This window comes from Gracilinanus agilis, chromosome 1 (genome assembly GCF_016433145.1).
Source record: "Gracilinanus agilis isolate LMUSP501 chromosome 1, AgileGrace, whole genome shotgun sequence".
Taxonomy (NCBI): Eukaryota; Metazoa; Chordata; class Mammalia; order Didelphimorphia; family Didelphidae; genus Gracilinanus; species Gracilinanus agilis.
The window spans coordinates 548,434,053-548,456,411 of record NC_058130.1 but is presented as its reverse complement, the minus strand read 5'-3'; the positions used below and the strand labels follow the sequence as shown (position 1 = coordinate 548,456,411).

At 39.7% G+C, this 22,359-nt stretch overlaps 1 protein-coding gene across 1 annotated transcript in view; it reads left to right on the top strand.

Annotated features, from left to right (window-relative positions):
* Nucleotides 1-22,359, top strand: part of DLGAP1 (DLG associated protein 1) — a 394,054-nt gene that overhangs the window by 343,528 nt on the left and 28,167 nt on the right. The window contains exon 7 of the mRNA XM_044683077.1: nt 10,897-10,988. Within this exon, the coding sequence (XP_044539012.1) occupies nt 10,897-10,988 (92 nt within the window). The remainder of the gene's footprint in view (nt 1-10,896; nt 10,989-22,359) is intronic.

Here is a 22,359-nt window from a genome sequence, read left to right as displayed (position 1 = left end):
TTCCTTTTTTTTTTTTTAAATCTCTTTGGGATTCAGACCCAGTAGTGGTATTACAGGATCAAAAGGAATGCAACGTTCATAGCTTTTTGGGCATAGTTCCAAATTGTCCTACAGAATGGATGGATCACTTCACAGTTCCCCCAACACCAGTACCAATTTTTTAAATGGAAAAATAAAACCATTATAACAAACCTGCAGTTTTGTCCAAAAGTCTATGTTGTTCTGCATTTTAAGTCCATCACCTCTCTGGCATGAAGCTAGCATTTTTCATCTTCAGTCCTCTGGACTCATGGCTGATCAAAGTTCTAAAGTCTTTCAGAGTTGTGTTTTTTAAAAATAATATTATATAGGGCATAAATTATTCTAATACTTTTCTCCTTACTGCATCACAGATATCTTCCTAGTTTCCTCTGCAACTATCCATTTCTTATAGCAGAGTATTCCATTGTGTTTATATATAGTAATTTATTCATCCATCCGCTAATAAGTGGTCACTCCTTTAGTTTCCAGTTTTTTACTATCATGAAAAGACCCACATAAATATTTTTGTAAATGAGTCTTCTTTCTTTTAGCTCTGGGGAACAGGCCTAGCAATATAACTGGATCAAAGGGATTTACATTTAGTGATAATCAATTCACTCATCAGTTTAATAAATTCAACAGATTTTTTTTTAACTCCTACCTCCTGTCTTAGTATCAGTTCTAAGACAGAAGAGGGGCAAGGGCTAAGCAATAAGAGTTAAGTGACTTGCCCAGGGTCACACAACTAAGATGTATCTGAGGCCAAATTTGAACCCATCTCCAGGCTTGCTGCTCTATACAGTGTGATACCTAGCCACCCCTTCAACAGACATTTTTTTAAGAGCCTAATTGCCACTTTAAAGAGGCCAATATTTTTGGATGCATTAGTTCTTTGGCTACCTCAGCAATAGTTCCTGCCATAATTGGTTTTTCATTCCTTATCTGCTATGCCATACTATGTTTTCAAGCAACAGAAAGAGACTAAGTTTAGTACCAGCAGGTAAGATTTTTTTTTTTTAACGTTATATACTTTAGTCAAACTCTCTCATGGCCTTTTTTTTGGTTTTGTTTGGACCAACTCTTCACCAGTGTGGAGTACTCTCTTCTTCTCCAAGAAGTCTTGTAACTCATCTGTAACTTACAGTTTTAGAGAGTTGCCTGAGCCTGCAAAGATTAAGTGATTTTTCTAGTAACAGGATAAAAGCTTTATCATTTTAGTACCGGAAGAGACCCTGGAGGTCACCTACTACAAAGCCCTCATTTTACAGATAAGGAATCTGGGACCTAGAGAGATTAATTGACTTGCCCCTGGCCACACAGGTAGTAAATGGCAAAGTCAAGATTAGAATTTAGGACCTCTGATTCCCTATCCATCACCCTTTGCGTGGTACCATGTTATTGCCTGTAGCCATCCAAGTAAGATCTTCTGTTATCTTAGAATTAAAGAAATCCAGAACTGAAAAGGACCTTAGATAGCATCTAAGCCAGCCCTCCTTTTTTTTGCAGGAGAAAAAAGTCAGGTCCATGAAGGATTTGGCCAAGATAACTTGGCTAGTAATAGGAAGAGAGCTTAAATTTAAACCCAAGTTGCTTGGCTCTAAGCCATTTTTCCCTCTTTCAACTTTGTGGCCACTCTATGAAATTGAATTTTAGAATGGTTGCTAAAGTTATTATTTGTAATAAAAGTGGCTATTATGCTATTCTGTTTTCTAAGGTTATAGTTTCAATGTTAGAGTGGAAATACCACTTTGTCATTGCTTCCTCTGGGATAACTTCCTCAAAACTCTTGGCTGAAGGTGATAGGGTTATAGATTTAGAACAAGAAGGGACCTTGGAGGCCATGATGCCCAACCTCTTCCTTATACAGATGAAGAAACCGAGACACAAAGGGATCAAATGACTTTCCCAGGTTTACCCAGCTAATATGGACCTGAATTGGGATTTAAACCCAAGTTTTCCAGATTCCTAATCCAATACCTTTCTATAAACCACACAGCCTCTCATGGTCCTTGAATACATTTTGCCTCTTCCCTTGCCTTTAATCCCTCAGCCATAACTTCAGACCTTCTTAACAAACCACATTTTTTAATTTTTGTTTTTAGTGATGGATTCATTGATTCAAAAATAGTACAAGGGAATTTGTATGTTCAGTTAGACTCAGGAATGTAGGTATTGCCATATATTTCCAACAATACATTTTAAAGAAGCAAATGAAAAAAACATTTAAAAAACAACCCCAACAACCATAATAGTAAATAGAAATCATGAAAACTGTCAAGAGTCGATCAATCAGTTCTGGACTTCAAGGCACTGAAATACTAATTGCCATCATCTGGTAATAATAAAATATCAATTAAAATGATAACATTAATCCAATTTAATATTGCCACGTTAGATAGAGTATAATCATGACTAAACCTAAAAAGTATATGTTTAACCCCTAAGAGACCAGCCACCTTCCTGTTTCCTTAGAAGCTAGAGTTCTCAAGTGCCTACTTTTTATTTTATTTTTATTTTTTTTAATTTCTATATGATTAATGAAAACTGGCAAATTAGCATTTGGCATCAAGTGCCTACTTTTTAAAGTTAATGTATGCCTGAAAACTTTTAGTTGACCCAGAAGGAAATAGGGGATTGATTGAATACAATGGAATTTCTTCTCACACGCCTTCTATTTTTAAATTGTTTTTAACATGTTAGGGACACACTTGATTTAACTATCCTGTCAATTTCTTAAAACTTTAAAGCAAAAGAAAACTTATCAAGCCTTAGAAAAGAAACAAGAGCTAAAATTTCAATGTGGAGAATCTCATCAATCCTTTTAACTGATAAGAAAAGACAAAAAGGAAAGAAAACGTGACAAACATAGAAATGAAAGAATTGTACAGTGGCTAAATGATCTTATAAGTAACTTCGGAAAGAAGTCCCTTATATATTCTCTTTTCCTTCTCTTCACTGGTGGTAGATATCTTTTGGGAAACTATTTCAGCATGATCAAGTAATTCCAAAGAAGCTTCTAAATTTATGTCTCCCCTGACGTTGAGTATTAAGCAAAGAAGCAAACAAAAACTATCATCTATCATTGAATTTAACTCCAACTTGACTATTTGTTAAAGCAAACAAAAAAACTGAGATAAACCTAAAGAAACTAGAAAAGGCAGAGTATGAGGTTCCATGCATACTTTGGCCTGCCTGAATCAATGCCTACATGAATGTTGAAAAGAAACGAGATGACAAGTTATTAATCAAAGAAAAACTAGGGGAGCAATCAGGAGATCTAAAGGAGCTGAGAGTGTTCTATAACTGGCTAGTCTTTGTAAATCCAATTTGTGCTAAATGGCTATTGTGAAGCTCAAATGAGATAATAATTGTAAAGTACTTAGCATAGCACCTAGTGTGTAGTAAGCTCTATACAAATGGTAGCATTGTCATTATCTTAATAATAATAATAACTTTATGATTATTATAAAATACATTTTATGTTTGGAAGACTAAAGAGAAAATTTGAGTTGATGTTATTTAGATATTTGAAGACATCTTTGTTATGAAGGATGGCTCTCTGAAAGAGGTGAGAGAAAGAGGTAGAGGAGGAAATCTAGATGATATAAAAAGATATCAGTAAAAATCTATTATAAAACTATTATTTAGACACTGTAAGAAATGTTTGATGATGAACCTTTGTGGATAGGTTTCTCAAAAATGATAAAGTTGTAACAGGTAATCTACCGGATTCTTTTCAATTCTAAAATTCTGTGATTTATGGATCAGCAATGGGGTATAAATAGAAAGTTTGTTTCGTTTGGAGACAGAGGACCTGGGTTCAAATCTTGACTGTCATTTTAACATGTACCTTGGACAAATCACTAGGACCTCTGTAGACCTCAGTTTTCTCAACTGTAAAATGAAAGGGTTGAACTAGATGACCTCAAAGATATTGTCCATCTCTTCCTCTGAGATCTTATGCTCATCTAGCAAATCCTCAGCACTAGATACTGTGGAGAATATAGTTCTTGCTCTCAAACATTATTAAAATCCAGTTGGGTCCTACTAACCACTGAAATCACTTCAGTATTGCTTTCCTTCACTTATTAACTTCATGAAAGAATGATATACATTCACAGGCTTCACTTCCTCAGTGGTGTTAATATCTAACCCCACACCCAGCTCTACTGAAACTACTCTCTCTAAAGTGACCAGTGACTTAGCTGCTAGATCTGGTAGACTTTTTTTTTCTTTTCTCCCTATTTCTGCAGCATTTGACAATTGGGAGTGCCTTCTCTGACAGTCAGTTCTCTTTCGGGTTCCACAGCCCCTTTGTTTTGGTTATTTGTTCATTTCTTGGGTACTGACTTAGGAAAGATGTTGGTCCTCAGGAAAAGTGAGTGACCGGAACAGTGAAGGGACTCAAAAGCATTTTTTAAAAGGGCTGGATGTGGGGGCAGCTGGGTAGCTCAGTGGATTGAGAACCAGGGCTAGAGACAGGAGGTCCTAGGTTCAAATTTGGCCTCAGACACTTCACAGCTGTGTGACAAGCAAGTCACTTGACCCCCATTGCCTACCCTTACCGCTCTTCTGCATTGGAGCCAATACACAGTATTGACTCCAAGATGGAAGGTAAGGGTTTTTATTTCAAAAAACAAACAAACGAACGAAGGAACGAAGGAATGAATGAATGAATGAATGAATGAATGAATGAATGAATGAGAATAAAAGGGCTGGATGAAGAAATTGAGGATCTATAGCTTCTATAGAAGAAATCAATGTGTTTGAATATTTGAAGGCCTGTCCCCTCGAAGTCCTAATCTTCTTGCTCTTCCAGAGGACAGAATTAGGACCAGTGAGTAGAAGTTACAGAGACCATCAAATATAAGGAAAAGCAACCCAACCCTTAGAACTGTCCAACAATAGAATAGTTGCTTTCCTAGGACTGAAGCCCCATCATTGGTAGAGTTCTTCAAGCAGAGGTTGTAAAACGTGTTGGCCTCTAGTATAAAATATAAATTCCTTTGTTTAACATTTAAAGACATTTAACAGCCTGACACGGCCCCCCTCCAATCCTTCCTAGATTTATACATTACTCCCCTTCCTACACTCTAAAATATAGCCAAACCCTTCTTAACTCTTCTTCACATTTAAAACCAAACCCAATGCATTGGCAATGGCCAACTGTCCCCCGTGCCTACAATGTGTTCTCTCCTCACCTCTGTCTCTGGGATCTCTTGTTTTCTTTAAAGTCAACACAAGGAAACCTTTCCTGATTTCCCCAACTGCTAGTGCTTCCTCATCCAAAATTTCCTGGTACATTCTTATTTAGGATCATGTTGTTTCTCCCTGTTTCCCCCAAGCTCCTTGAGGGCAAGAATTCTTAATTTTGTTTTTGTATTCACAGCACTTAGCACAGTATTTGTCACATGGTAGACATTCTACATATGTATATGTATATATGTTTGTTTTTTAAAGGAAATTGGGATTAAGTGACTTGTCCAGGGTCATATAGCTAGGAAGTGTCTGAAGCCAGATTTGAACCAATACGTCCAACTCCAGCGTTATGATGAAGAGAGACCCTGTAGAGATGATATAGATGGGTGGCTGGGATTTTGATAGACTCAGCCTGACTGGGAGATTTCTTCAAGGGAGAGAGCAAAGATGGCTGCACTCTCTGACCCATGGCCAGTATAAAACCCATCTGACTGCTTCTTTTGACTAACAAGGTTTATTAAAGATGCAACAGAAGATGGGGTTAGGAGTATGGGTTCGGGGTGCTTCCCTATCACTAATGTCTCTATCTAATGGCCCACTAGTCTGACTTTGCATTAAAGTCTTTTCATTCCTCAACAAAGTCAAGGCTATTCTGATTACACTCTCTGCCTAAATCCCCTTCTGTCTAATCTAATTCTAGGCTAAACCCACACAGGAACAAGTCTCTCTAGGATGTACATTGCAATAAAAATGAAGTCAGGTGTCAGAAGTGATTGAGCCCAGAGAGGCGAATTCCTCCCCAAAGCAAACTTAGCAGTTCAATCAGCTCCCTCTCTGTTTTGGTTTTCTTATATCTTCAGCAGAATAGACAATTTGAACAATCTTCGTCTAGCCAGATTTCTCAGTGGATCAAGTTAGAGAGTCCCAGAAGGTCAGAGCTGGATCTTGGAGATGGTTTTGGCTCCTGAGTCTTGGTTCAACTCCCCTCAACTGCCAGTTGCATTCCCAGCATTCTCTCTCCCCTGAAGGTTCTAACACCAAGCCTGGTACTCTATCCATTGTGCTACCTAGCTTCCCTTTACTTAATAAATTATTGCCCATTTATTGATCATTCTCATTTTCTCTACCTGCCAAAATCTATCCATCTTTCAAGTCTCATTTAAAATCTTACCTCCTTAATAAAGATTTTTTTTTTTTTACCTTCCTGAACACTCATAGCTCTTTAGCTTGGGCTCTCTATGCCACCTTAGCACAAGTATTCTTTATGAATCATGAAGAATCCAAAAGGTCTAGTCCCTCATCTTGAAGTGTTTATTAAATGTTTCAAACTGGACATCTCAAAGTCATCTCCAGCTCAGTATGTCTAAAACAGTATTCATCTTTCTCCCAAAATCCACTTATCTTCTAAATTTCCCTATTTGTGTCAAGAACACCATCATCCTTCCAATCACCAGATTCTGAACCTGAGAACCATTATCAACTCTTCACACGCATTCACCCCACATATTCAATTAGTTGCCAGATGGGTTTCCACCCCACAACTCTGAGCTCACACAGTCTTCACCCTAGAGCGGGCCCTCATCGCCTCTTCCTGTACTATTTCAGTAGCCTGCTAATGGGTCCCTCTTTCTCAAATCTCTCTCCACTCGAATTCGTCCTCCACGTAGCTGCCAAAATGACTTTCCTAAAATACAAGTCTGACAACGTCATTTTCCCATTCGATAAACTCCGCTGACTCCCTATTCTTTCTAGAATCCTATACAAACTCCTGTTTTTAGAAGCAAGCCTCTCACCATCTGTCCCCAAAGTGCCCTTCCAGTCTTATTTGCATATTGCCTGTGTGACTGGGCAAGTCCCCATTAATCCCCATTTCCTAGCCTCTTACTGCTCTTCTGCCTTAGAACCAATACATAGTATTGATTATAAGACTGAGTAAAGGTTTAATTTTGTTTCATTTGAAACTCATCTCAAGCACAACCTTCTACATAAATCCCCTGTTGATTTCCCCAAATGCTAGTGCCTTTCCACCAAAATTGTCTTGAATCAGGACAGCTAAGTGGCTACTTCTTAGCTATGTGACCCCATTAACCCCAACTGCCTAGCCTTTTCCATTCTTCTGCCTTGGAAAACACTTAGGCTTCATTCTAAGATGGAAGGTAAGGGTTCAAAAAATTGTCTTGTATCTATTTTCATATGTATACACATGCACCCGCTGTCTCCCTGAGGGATATAAATTCCCTGGGGTGAGGACCATATTTTCATTTCTGCCTTTGTATTCCCAGTTCCTGACTTAATAAATGTTTAATCGATTGATCTTAGAGTCATGGATTTAGAGGTAGAAGCAATCTTAAGAGCTCACCTAGTCAGACCCTCTCATTTTACAGGTGGGGAAACAGTCCTAGAGAGCTTACCTGTCTCACCCAAAGCTAGAAAAATAGTAAATAGAGGAGCTGGGAAGCACACCTGGAAATCTAGAGCTCTCACACCCACAGCATCCTGCATTTATCCCAGTCTGTTATCACTATAATTATTTGTGTGCTTGTCTGTCTTCTTCACTTTATTAGAACCTGGTCAGGGCAAGGATGGTGTCCTTCTCATCTTTGTCATTGCAATAGCACTTAAGAATAAGAGGCACTCCACAAATACTTGTCTACCTGGAACAAATTGAAGTAAATCTCCCTTGGTACTAAAGCAGACTTTTTTGCCTCTCCCTTTGCACTCTTTCCCCCCCCCCCCCCCCCCAGAGAAGCTTCTTCTGATCATCTTGCTAGAGCAAGAGGCAATCCCCAGGTGTAGCCAACCTAGGACCTGCAGGTAAAGGCAAGTAAGTGGGCTCTCACCTAGTTGGAGTGAGGCGTGCCAGGGTGTGTGTGGGAGGATTAAAAGGCAAATCCTAACAGGATAATGGAGAAAAGTCTGTACCCTTGAGGAGCAGTCTAAATGAGGAATCTATTTGAAAAATGCAAATGAATGCAATAGGCTTAAGTACCATAAACCAAGGCAGAACTAATTATAGAAAAGATGCAAGTTGGCACACTTGGCTGTAAAGAGAATCCAAAGACATCAATTGCCAAATCAGAGAGAGAGAGAGTTCCACAGGAAAGAAAAGTCCTTTCTCCCTCGCCACTGCTGAGTCTGACAACTTCTGTTGAGAGTAGGATTGAGGTCATGTTCTACCTGGTGTTAGGGTGAGTATATTCTGATAAATCAGAAATGAGAGACACCCGAGAGCTCTCCTCCTCCCAATACAGGAGGTAATTGGTCTTTTCCAGCACCTGAAACAAGTTCATCAGCTCTAGGGTTCTTCTTTCTGGGATTCTCCTTCACAGGGAACAGGGCAGCTAGGTGGCACAATGGAGAGAGTGCCAGACCTGGAGTCAGAAAGAATCATCTTCCTGAGTTCCAATCTGGCCTTGGACACTTACTAGCTGGGTGACCCTGGGCAAGTCAATTTAACTCTGTTTGCCTCAGTTTCCTCATCTGTCAAATGAGCTGGAGAAGAAAATGGCAAACCACTCCAGTGTCTTTGCCAAGAAAACCCCAAGTGGGGTCAGGAAGAGTCGGACAAGCCTGAGAAGACTGAACAACAACAACAGCAACTAATTCATGGAGATCTCCTCTTGGATCCCAGATCTCTGTGTCCCTCTTCCCTTTGCCAGTTATTTACCATGCCCGATTTACCTCCTGCTTTGCCAGTAAATGTTGCTATTTAAAAGATGAGGTAATCCAGCTACACTTCCTTAAATTCAACATTTCACATTCTTTAAAGGTAGTCTCTGGCTTAATAAATTCTTTAAGGAAATAATTTAGAATGCCAAGATATTTATTGTGCCAATAATACTGTACATTGATATAGGACTTTCTAGTTTACAAAGCACTTTTAAATACATGATGTCATTTGATAAATATAATAATATAAACACAAATCTGCAGACGAACAGAGTTCTCAATGTTAGAGCTCAATGAGGTAATATGCTTATTTTCAGGGGAGAGACAATATGAAAATGGCCACTTAAGTTTATAGAGAGACATTTAGAAACATATAAAAGTGACGGACCTGTCAATACATTTTGAGAGACAGCTATTATTTATGCAAATCTCATGTTAGCTTTCATTCGTGGTAAGCAAAATAAGTAAAACAATGGATGTAAGTCCAGAGTATAGGGTTCCCCTATGCAATCATCATTTTCTACTTTGTATGTGGAAATTTTCTCTTTTCTGGTGTTTGTTAAGTGAAGGGAAAAAACCATGAAAAATGTGGGAAAGGGGTCAAGAGAATACTTGTGAAACAAACTGTGTGAACTTTGTTTTGATGACCAAAAGGCAAAGAAAGAAAGTAGAATTAGCTCTCATTTGAGTAGATATTTGTCTTTTAGATTTATCTCAAACCAGAATGAAATCTCTCGTAGTTTCAGTGACCCTAATTCCACAAACCCCTCTTCCACAACTGGGGCAGTCATGATTTCCCATTTTTAGACTCGCTGCCTATTTTAAAATAAGCAAGTCTCCCAAAAATCTGCATATTTGCTGAGTGGCTCTGGATTGATATTTAAAGGGCAAGTCCTTTACTGAAAAAAAGTTGGAAACTTGAGAAGTTTACATTTTTAAAAAAATGAATCAGTTCCACCAAAAGAAGTTTCCCTGACCACAAAGATCTTCTCCTATCAACTCTAATGTCAGAAGTGGTTTATAAATAATTCCTTCTTTGTTGGGCTTTGTTTCTTTGGTACTTTTGTAGTCTATATCTGCATTTCCCAGGCAGATCCCAGGGCAATCCAGATGATCGATAAAGTCCTATGGAGGTCTGCAATTCTAAGAGTCAGTGGGTCTGTCTACAGCAGACAAATTTAAATCATACTTTTTGGTTTTTTTAACCCTTACCTTCTGCTTTAGAATCTATACCAGTGATTCCAAAGTGGGAGCCACCGCCCCCTGGTGGGTGCTGCAGCGATCCAAGGAGGTGGTGATGGACACAGGCGCATTTATCTATCTTTCATATTAATTGCTATTAAAATTTTAAAAAATTAATTTCCAGGGGCGTTAAGTAATATTTTTTCTGGAAAGGGGGCGGTAGGCCAAAAAAGTTTGGGAACCACTGATCTATACTAAGTATCAGTTCAGTGACAGAAGAGTGGTAAGTGACTGGCCCACAGTCACACAGCTACAAAATGTTTGAGGCCAAGATCTCCCTTCTCCAAGCTGGCTTTCATATACATTATATTATTGTTATGTTATATATCATATTACATAATGTATAAATAAATAAATGGTAACTATAAAAAGAAAATGTGGAAGAAATAACAACTTCTCTAAACTAAATTCAGGAATTTGGTGAGTAAACAAAATGACTTTTCATTTAGTTGGAGAATAAAGGAGCATGTGGATGGGTAGCTAGAAGAGGGATGGCCTCTGAGAAAGTATACAGATCTAGGAATAGTAAGTTACCTACAATGGAGAAGAGCACTGGATTTCCTAGAGAAATGAGGGAGTAGATGGAGTGATGATCTTAGAGATTCCTTTCAGATTCCACTCTATGTTCCTAGGATTCTGAAGTTTACAAAGCAAAACAGGAATACATAGACTTGAGATTTTTCTGATGAAATATAATATTGATTTTTTTTTTCCAATCCTGAGGAGTCTAGTCAAACACCTCTGCTGATCTGTTTCTCTCTTCAGGTTGACGATGTTGATGAACCAGTCAAAGCAGGGGAAAATAAAGTAACCAGTAAGTTCCAGTCCATAGGAGTCCAAGTGGAAGAAGAGAAATGGTGAGTAAAGACCCGCTGGATTTTCTTATTTAGTATTAATATTTGGCCAAGTCCTTTACAGATATTTGCCCCTGTGTGAACTCTGCAAAGCAGCCACATTTCCCCAACTCTCCAGGTCCTAGAACAGTTCATCTGCAACTCCTTCCTGGAATGGTGATGGCCGACCCTCCTACCACACCACTATGGAGCCCAACGTACTGGGATGGACAAGGAGAACAGATTCCCCTCCTTTTCCTGACCTGTCTGCATGCTTGTGCTCACATGAACACATGTACATGCTACTCCACTTGAATCTGTTCATGTTATTCCTTTTCTCAGAACGATTCAGGGATTCCTTATTACCCACTTAAGTAAAATTCAAAATTCTTGGCATTGCATTCAATGCCCTTCATATTATGGAGCCACTCCATATGTGCTATACGATAAACAAAAGGTCTAGGGGTTCCACCAGAGAAGGAAATGACAAACCATTCCGGTATCCTTGCCCAGAAAACCCCACGGCTATCCATGGGGTCACAGAGAGTCAGTCAGATACAACCGAATGAAATAGCCTCTTCCTAAACATAATCTGAGCCAACCTCCCTGTGTACCTTTGCTCATAAACCTGGGCAGCCCTCCTTTTCCCTCCTTCCACTTGATTTCCTTTCCTCTCCCTCCCCTGCCCCCCAGGCTTTTTATACTTAGTATCCTGATGCTTCCATTTATCTGTGGTACTCCTTCTAATGGGGAAAGCCAGAGACTCATCTCATACAGTTTTATTCATTCCTTTCATATTTCCTTCATAAAGGGCTCATTCAACAAATATCTTCTCTCTTAGAATCAATACTAAGTATCAGTTCCAAGGCAGAAGACTGATAAAGGCTAGGCAATGGAGTTTAAGTGACTTGCTCAAGGTCAGAGAGCCAAGAAGTATCTGAGGTCATATTTGAACCCAGGACCTCCTATCTCTAGGCCTGGCTCTCAATCCACTGAGCCACCTACATGCTCCCTCCTCTATTTTTTAATTTTATGTTGGTACAAATACAGCTCTCCAGAAGCCCATCTATTTTTTTTTATTAGGTTAAATTAAATTTTTTTGGATTTGGAAATTTTTATGTAACTAATTAATTTAGGATATTTTTATAAGGTTACAAGATACATGTTCTTTCCCTCCCTTCCCCGTATCCCCTCCTGTAGCTGATGCACAATTCCACCAGCAGCCCATCTATTACCCCTCAACCTTCGTACGTGACCAGCCCACCCCTTCGCCCCATCACAATTCCTACCTTCTCTATTAGTTGAAATATTATTTGTGGCCCATCAGGCCCACATCAGAGGCAGCATTCCCCAGGAAGCCTCTGGTCATTCAGTTAATAACAAGTCTTCCATATCCCCATCCCACTCCCAATAATATTTGGTTTTCTCCCCTTTTAGGCACTTAAGGATAACTTTTTATGAGTCTCTATGTGTGTAACATATTTCCCTGTACTATCAGGCCTAATAATAAATGCCTAATAAATACTTATTAAAGTTGAGGTAAAAGAAGCCTTCAGGGGCAGTTAGGTGGCCCAGTAGATAGAGAGCCAGGCCTAGAAAGGGTTCAAATCTGACCTCAGACACTCCCTAGCAGTGTGACCCTGGGCAAGTTATTTAATCCCAAATGCCTCGCCTTTACTGCTCTTCTGCCTTGGAACCAATACCTAGTATTGATTATGAGATGGAAGATATGGGCTTAAAAGGAAAGAAGAAGTCCTCAGCCTTCTTCCCTAGCCCTGTCTTGCCCAGAGTAAGTCTAGTTTTAGTCTACTCATTGGCATAAGCTGGGGTGCCTCAAAAGACGCCTACCTTCTCCCAACTTGAGTTGCTCAATAACCAGGGGCTGAGGAGGGCAAAGGTTTCCTCTGCATACTTATGGCGTGTGGATATATGCTAGCCAAGAGAATCTCTCCTGAAATAAACCCTAGGAAATAGCGGTCCTCTTTTCTCTCCCCTTGGCTGCTATGGTGCCCAGGACATTTATAGAGCAGTCACACTCTCATGGATGGCGACAGAGAAGTTGCCTGGCCCCCCAGAAAGTCACCTAACACATCCCACCTCCCTTTGTCAGCTGGCTTTCCCCTCCATGGAAAGGAAAATTCGGGCTCATGGAGACCTGGGTCCCTGAAGCGTCAGAGATGCTCAATCTTTTTCTAAATGAAGAAAAGGAAACCCGGGGAGGACATTATTTAAGATAACAGAAAAGTAAGAACTCACATGTACACAGTGCTCGAAGGTTTACAACGTTTTCTTCTCTCAACAAATCTGTGAGGTGGGAAATGCAAGTTTTTAGGATCGGAGGATTTAGAGAAGACTTTCACTTGGTTTAAGGGGATGTGCCAGCCAGGGAGATGGATGGAGACTGAGAGAAAAGTCCAGGGCAGGGGGCTAGGCTGTGGCAAGCATCCTGATGCTGTATAAGCAACAGGAGTAGCCAAGGAAGCTGAAACTAGGGTTGAGCCCCCCGCCCCAAGACCAGGGAAGCTAGGATTCGAGGTCCATTGGAGAGGGTGGAAAGTGACAGTCAATCCATCAATAAGCACCTGATGCATACCAAGCACTCTACAAGACCCTGGAAATAAGTGAAATAGCCCCTGCCCTCCTAGAGTTTACTCTGTGTGGGTGGGTGTCCCGGGGAGAGGAGAATAATATGAACTGTACTCATATACAGCAAAGATACAAGGTAAGAGGAGGTGGAACAATTGGATAGACCACTGGATCCAGAGTCAGGAAAGCTCATCTTTCTAAGTTCAAATCCAGCCTCAGACACTATATATGATGTAGACAAGTCATTTGACCCTGTTTGCCTCAGTTTCCTCATCTGTCAAATGAGCTGGAGAAGAAAATGGCAAACCACTCCAGTATCTTTGCCAAGAAAATCCCAAATAGGGGGCAGCTGGGTAGGTCAGTGGATTGAGAACCAGACCTAGAGATGGGAGGTCCTGGTTTCAAATTTAGCCTCAGACACTTCCTAGCTGTGTGACCCTGGGCAAGTCACTTAACCCCCATTGCTTAGCCCTTACCACTCTTCTGCCTTGGAACCAATACGCAGTACTGATTCTAAGACAGAAGGTAAGGGTTTAAATTAAAAAAAAAAAAAAAAAAAAAAAAAGGAAAGAAAGAAAGACTCTATGGAGTCTTCCAGAACCTGAGCTTTGAGGGAAACTGAGGATTCTGAGAAGCAGAAGTAAAGAGGGCGTGCATTTCAGAAAATGGGTGACGGTCAGTAAAAGGCACAAAGAGGGGTAGGAGATAAACTATGATGTGTGAGAAAGGGAGTCGTGTGTCATGAGGCCAGAAAGGTAAAGTTTTAGGTCTAGATTGTGAAAGAAAGGCTTTAAAAAAAGAGGTCAGTTATACAGTAACCTATTGATAGGGAAATGTCCAAGGACTATGAAGAAAAGAGTAAATGGAGAAATTATTTCAAAAGAAAGATTGTCTCTAACTGGGATCAGTATCAAGATATTGAGAAGGAGACAGGGAATTAAGGTAGAGAATTAGAGGGGGACAGATGCTGGTGTCTGACTTACCTCTGCAGATAACTCCTCACAGTTTTATTTTCTGAATTTCTCCATTGTGTCTCAGTTGCTTCCTCACACTGTTCCTTCAAGCCCCTTATTCCATTGGTTAATTCTTCCCAGAATCTCTATTTTAGAGAAGGGGACAGACTAGTCTTTTCTCATTCTCTGAGCTAAGACACAATGCCTGAGCATCCCCTAAATCAGCTCCTGTGGGCTCCTTTTCTCATCAATTTCCCAGAGTTTCCATTTTGAGAAAAGACCCAGACTTTTCCAGGTCCTCTTTCTCCAGACTTAGTCACTGTTTCCCCATGCAGTTAGTCTCCCCCATCCACCTCCACTTCTCAGTTCCCCTTTTATTAATTGTCATCCCCTATTAGAATATAAGCTCCTTGGGGCAGTTAGGTGATCACTTCCTTATCATGTGACCCTGGGCAAGTCATTTAACTCCAATTGTCTAGCCTTTAGCACTCTTCTGCTTTGGAACCAGTTCCAAGACAGAAGGTAAAGGTTAAAAAAAAAAAAAAAAGAAAGAAAGAAAGAAAAAGAATACAAACTCCTTGAGAGTAAGTGTCTTGCCCAGGGTCACACAGCTAAAAAAGTATCTGTGGTCACATTTGAACTCAAGACCTTGCATCTGCCAGGTTCTCTATTTACTAAGCCTCTTAGCTTCCTTCCCTTGAGATTCATCTCTAAAGACATCTTAGCTCTCTATGTGGACTTTTAAGTCTTGATCTGAGCCCTGCAGGGAATGCCTTTATCATCTTGCCTAAATGTGGCTGCTGAGTTATTCCAGGACAGAGTCACTATAGAACACAGATGAAACTAAAGAAAATGGAAGATGACTGGGTATGCAGGTGGGACAACCTTTAGAACCAGTCTGGGATATGAACTCTGATGTTGCCACTACCCAGCGTCTGCAGGTAAATATTAACTCAAGCCACAGTCTCTTCAGAGACTTGTTAGGAAATCACTCCCCCATTACAGCCACCCGAAGCCCATTTGGATGAAGAACTAGATCTGCTGATAAATTTAGAAGTTCCTATAAAAGAAGAAGATAACAATATTCTAACAGCTTAGAAATCTCAAGACCCCAAACACAAGAAAGATGGGAATGTGGCCCAAGATCGAAGTGTTCCTACAAAAATTCTTAGTGACTGAAGAAAAGAATATGAGCAACTACCAAATACATCCAAAAATGTTACAGATGAAGAGCTTAAAGATTGGCATGATTGCATGATTTCCTTTAAAAAAAAAAGGCCTGAAGAATTATGTTTGTCTTTTTATTCATCAATGGGATAAAGGGGAAGATGCAGAATCAGGTAATACTTTGGAGAAAATTGATACATTTAGATCTAAAAAAGGACCTCAGGGGGGCAGCTGGGTAGTTCAGTGGAGTGAGAGTCAGGCCTAGAGACAGGAGGTCCTAGGTTCAAATCCGGCCTCAGACACTTCCCAGCTGTGTGATCCTGGGCAAGTCAGTTGACCCCCATTGCCTACCCTTACCACTCTTCCACCTATAAGTCAATACACAGAATTTAAGGGTTTAAAATTTAAAAAAAAAAATTAAAAAAAAAAAAGGACCTCAGAAGCCATCTAGGCTCTGTTCTTCATTTTACAGTATTTGATGAAGAAACTGAGGCCAAGAGAGGTTAAGTGGCTTGCCCAGATTCAAGGACTTAGGGTCAAGGGGAGAATCTGAACCAGCATCCCAGCAGGGCCACTCTAGTATACTTACCTCTATATTTCAGATAACAGTTGACATAATAAATTAAGGAGCATCCTTCCAACCAATTTTTTTCTCTCTGACCTGGAATTCTTATAACCTGACTTCTGTAAGCCAGGAGAAAGTTCCCTCAATATGCTTCTCTTGCTCAGAATAAGGTCCAGATTCTAATGAGCTCTGGTATTTGTTTACAACAAATCAGGTGCTGCTGATAATCAGGATGTGATAAGAGCAAGGTAGTACCTGTTTGTATTGAGGAGAAAACAAATTATAAAAGGAGGTACAGAGGGTGGTTTTTTTAAAATAAAAAGAAAGAAAACCTTCAATTAATTAAATCATCATTCAGTTAATGAATATTGATTATGCAGATTGATACAAGAACTCTTACTTGCTCTGTAGGTCAAATGATCCCATGTCCTGGTACCTGGAGATCATAGATGTAGAACAAATAGGGACTTCTCTTCCTCCTCTCTGGATGGTCACCAGGGACCAAATCCTGGAAGACCTTTTGCCCTGGGGCCTTCAGATTGTTAATTATGTCTCCCGGAACACTAATTCAGGAAAGTCCCAGACATGCTTCACTTCACTCCCTCCTTTCTGTCTACTTTGTTCACAGTCTGCTGGCCAGTAGCCTCATACCCTTCCTCCCCCACCCTCCCGGTCTGGAACCAAGAACCTTGATCAGCTCCACTCTGCCTTTGTTCCTAAATGGCACGGCCCACTATCCTTCTTTCCTCCTTCCCACCCCATCCAACAACTCTCCATAACATGCTAGACCAAAGGACCACCCTGCCATAGGTGTTATTTTCCCTGTTAGAATGCAAACACCTCGAGGAAGGGACAGTCCTTGCTTTTATAACATAAGGGCTTAATACATGATTTTGGGGTACCATTTCCATTCATCCTCTCATTCTTTAAAAGTCGTCTAGCTGTCCTAACAGAGGTACCTAGGGTAGAGCTCTGGGCCTGGAGTCTGGAAGACTCATCTTCCTGAGTTCAGATCCAGCGTCAGCCACTTACTAGCTGCGTGACCCCTGGCAAATCACTTAACTCCGTCTCAGTTTCCTCATCTGAAACTAGAGAAGGAAGTGGCAAACCATGCCGGTATCTTTGCCAAGAAAACTCATGACTGAACAACTCAGACACTTAGTAGCTCTGTGACCCTGGGCAAGTCATTTAACCTCTGTTTGTCTTAACCCACAAGAGAAGGAAATGGCAAACCACTCCAGTGTCTTTGCCAAGAAAACCCCATGGACAGTATGGCGCGCTATGGTCCAAAGGGTCACAAAGAGTCAGACATGACTGAACAATAACAATAGCCATCCTTAAAAAAAAAAAAAAAAAAAAAAAGAGGTTCACTACTCTGAGAAGCTGACAGTGGAGATCTGGAATCTTTCTTTGAGACTTTGAGGAGGCCCTTGAAAAGTACTGCTATATTTCAGGATTTTGAAAAATCATGAAGCAATTCAATCACGTTGCTCTCACTAAAATAACTTTTAGTGAAAGCAAAAGAAGTTGGCATATTATTGCTAAAGAATATTTTAATTTTACTTCATCTTTATCTCATCCTTTTATATTTTGGTGTATGTTTTATAATGTACTTATTGGTCTTAGAAGTTCCTCTACCCCAGTGGTTCCCAAACTTTTGGCCTACTACCCCCTTTCCAGAAAAAAATATTACTTATCCCCCTGGAAATTAATTTTTAAAAATTTTAATAGCAATTAATAGGAAAGATAAATGCACCTGTGGCCATCAGTGCTCCCCCCCAGATCGCTGCAGCACCCACCAGGGGGTGGTGGCGCCCACTTTGGGAATCACTGGTCTGTGTCATGATAAGGAATGGACCTGTGATTCCATTGATAGAAGGATCTCCTGGATGAGGAATATCTCTTTCTCAATGCAGATTGTCATCTTCTTTGCACCTTATAAAGTTCTAGAAAATTGCTTTGTTTCAGAGACAGGACTCTTCCAGACTCCAAGGCCAGTTCTCTCTATATGAGGCTACACACTGACGCTCAAGGAACATCTGAATAATTTATAAACAAATATAAATACACTTATTTTTTTAATTTTTTAAACCCTAATATCTTTTATATATATCCTTTTATATTAATTTTGTTACAGGGCTAGGCAATGGGGGGTAAGTGACTTGCCCAGGGTCACACAGCTAGGAAGTGTCTGAGGTCAGATTTGAACCTAGGACCTCCTGTCTTTAGGCTTGGCTCTCAATCCACTGAGCCATCCACCTGCCCCCCTATAAATACACTTATAGTGTGTGGTCAAAAAATTTTTTAACGCTAGGTGATGAGTCAAAAAAAATTTGGAGGCTACTAGGCTGGAACATTTTTCTCTCAATAGCAACTCTAAGACAGAAGGAGAAGAGCCAGGCAAATGAGGTAAGTGATTTGACCCGGGTCACACAGCTAGAAAGTAATCTGAGGTCAGATTTGAATCCAGCGCCTCCTGTCTCTTTGCCTGGTGCTCTGGTATGCTCTACTACCTTGCTGCCCCCACATATGAATAATTTATTAACAGACATATGCTGGGAGTGTGCACTCAAAAAAGTATACTATTAGATCAGTGATGGGCAAAGTTTTTAAAGAGGGAGCCAAAGGAAAGGAAATGCTCATCTGTCAGTCTGTTTCTAAGGCAACTTTTTTGAAGTTTCATTGTATTGTATCCTACTCTTTGTATTTGTCAGATTAGGAATAATGTCACACAGCCAGATAGAACATTTCAGGGGGCCCACATCTGGCCCTCAAGCCATAGTTTGCCCATCACTGTATTAGATGATAGGTCAAAAAAAATTAGAGACCACTGGATTACAGCATTTTAAAGTAAACCCACATTGTTTTCTTTTTTCTTTTAATTTTTTAGAAAAATTTTCCATGGTTACATGATTCATGCTCTTACTCTCCCCATCACCACCCCCAACACCTCCCCCCCCCCACCATAGGCAATGCGTATTTCCACTGGTTTTAACATCCACATTGTTTTCTAAGCCCAACATTTGTTCTTTTTTAAAAATATTTTTATTTCATTAAATATTTCTCAATTATATATAAAAAACATTTTTAACACTCCTTTTTTAACATTTTATGTTCCAAGTTCTCAGGGATAGCTGGGTGGCTTAAGTGAATTGAAAGCCAGGCCTAGGAAAGGGAGGTCCTAGGTTCAAATCTGGCCTCAGTGACCCTGGGTAAGTCACTTAACCCCCATTGCCTAGCCCTCACCACTCTTCTGCCTTGGAACCAAAACACAGTATTGATTCTAAAACAGAAAGTAAGACTTAAAAAAAAAAAACAACAACAACTCCAAATTCTCTCCCTTACTCTCTCCTGCTTGAGATGCCAAGTTATTTGATATTGATTATACATGGGACATCATGCAAAACATTTATTAACATGTTAACCATGTTGCCAAAGAAGACAAAAAGAAGAAAAGGGAAAGAGTGTCCTTCAGTCTGCACTCAGAGTTCATCAGTTCTTTCCTGGAGGTGGAGATGAACATTTTTCATCTTGGGTTCTTTTCAGCCATTTGTTCTAACCTGTGTTTCTTTAATTCAGTGTTTAGGGAAATGCTTTGAAATCTGAAGTACCACAAGGCATGATAGATTCTGCAATCAGAGATCTCCTTATTTTTCATGTCTGCAATGTCATCTTAGGTTTTTTTTTTTTTCTGAAACAATTCCCTCCTACCAAGGAGCATCTCTGAAGTAAAAAGCCAAGAAAACTGTCCGAACAACCATGCACGTTATAGTTAAGGTGAAAAATCCAAACCACGAAACTGGACTTCACACACACACACACACACACACACACACACACATTTCTACTGCTATCAGCATAGCGATAGCTAGTAGAAGCGGTTTTTAAAGAATTAATGAGATGAAAAAAATTTTTAAAAAAAGAATTAATGGGATGGCACTGGCCCATCTGCTTAGAAGATTGCTAAATATTGCATTATTTGTGCTTATTATTTAACAGCAACCAAAAAAGTTCTACTAAGCATTTTTGTTGCATTATTAAAAGGTCACTTGGATGTTAGAAAAAGAGTGAAAGAAAAAGAAAAAGAATGAACATTTTTGGTAGGTTGTCCTTATGGCCAAAGTTCCTCATCATTATCAAACTAGGTCCCTCTCCAGAGTTAGTTTCACTCATCCCCCATCCCTTAGCCAGCCTTGGGTAAATGAACACCTTTAAGTTGGTGTTGCTGCCTGTCGCCCTCCTGGCAAACAAAGCAAATCCATTGTCTTAAAATACACTCAATCCAGATTTCCTACTTTACTTTGGTCGGAGGGTAGGTCAATCAGAGAACCATGTACAAAGCTCAATCAGTTGTGAGCTTTGTCTAGCAGAGTTGACCGGAGTTAGTTAGTATGGCATTACCCAGTGACCGCTGTAAGGTCTTTTGTTTGTATTTTGAATTCCCTGGTGGTAAAGTGGACACGGCTGTTATTTTTGCCCAGAATGGCAAATAGCTATCCATCAAACACCTCCCCAGGTCCACCTATTGATAAAAGATAGCATCCAAACATTTCACAACAAAAGACAACAACAAAAATTAATCCGCTGGAGACAAAGAGGCACTGATTATCACCTTTTGAATCTTGCACATTTTGGGAACTAAGACAAATATAGGCAAAGCTACTTAAAATCATTATCTACCGAAGGCCCAGCCTTGTAAATAGAGAGCATTCTTTCTGGACCTAAACCAAACAAAGGGAAATACTATCAAGTGTGGGGAGCTGAGTACCAGGTTTAAAAAAAAAAAAAAAACAAAACAACAGATTAACATGAGAAAACTTACTGGTTAGAACGAAAAAGTGGGAGAAATGAGATTCAGGAAATGTCCTTATGAAATTTGCAAATTTTTTTCTCCAAAAGACAAGAGGTTATAATTTTTATTTCTCATATTTTAGAATAAGAATAATATATACATTTTGGCTTAACGGGAATTGAAACAAAACTGGCTTTTGATTACATTAGCTGTGAAGAAAAATTTCACACTCTTGACTCTTACCAACGATGGCCAGTGTCAAGATTTGTCTTTTGTACTACAATTTAGTATACACATAGAAAAACATATAAAAATGCATTTATAAAATTGTGAATATCATCTTTACTTGGAATACTGAAGCAGTCGAGGTCACTGGTGGAAGGAAATGAGGAATGTTGCTGCTCAAGAGGCTTTAGGATATTACAGAGCCCATCACATGATAAACTATATCGTGGCGTTGACAAAATTTCCATTTTCAGTTAATTCAATGAGAAAAATCCCTGGAAAGTTGAGCTCTATTTCCGTTCTCCTGATTTAAACAATTTCATGTTTTTTAATCATGTCCAACTTCAAGACTCCATTATGGGGTTTTCTTGGCAAAGATTTTGGAGTGGTTGCCATTTCCTTCTCAAATAGATTAAGGCAAATAGAGTTAAGTGACTTGCCCAGGGTTACACAGCTATGAAATGTCTGAAGCCATATTTGAATTCAGGTCTTCCAGACTCCAGGCCCTGCACTCTATCCAATGAGCCACTTAACTGCCTCCTCCATTCTTCTAGGCTACTCTGAATGGTGAGGCTAGTAAGGGGAAAGGGGTATAACTTAAATGGCTCTACTTTTGTGGTCCCCAATGAAATTATGCCATTAATATAGCAAATGCATGCATAATTGTGGGAAGGTTCAGAAACAAGATAACTACTCTTAAAAGAAAACTTGCTTTTCTCAAAACCTCCTACATAAGTCCAAAGCAGATATTTTTGCCATTTACTTATTTTCTTTGGGATCCATAGATCTGTGGCCCTGGGCAAAACTGGGTTTCCCTGATTTTCCCAGTTTCCACTCTCATGCTCTTCTCACCTTTACTACAGGTATATTGTGTGCCCTCTGATTATCTCCTTCTTGCTTCCACTTCCTTGCTCCTCTCATTCATTCATTAAACAATTATTGACTAGAATAGAAAATAAACTCCTTGAGAGCAAGGATGTTTGTTTTGTTTGGGTTTTTGCTTCTGTTTTTGTCTTTGTATGTCCTGCACCTGACTAGCTCAGTACCTAGTAGGCTCTTAAAATATCTGATAGATTATAAATGTGCCTACTGATCACAAGACCCTAT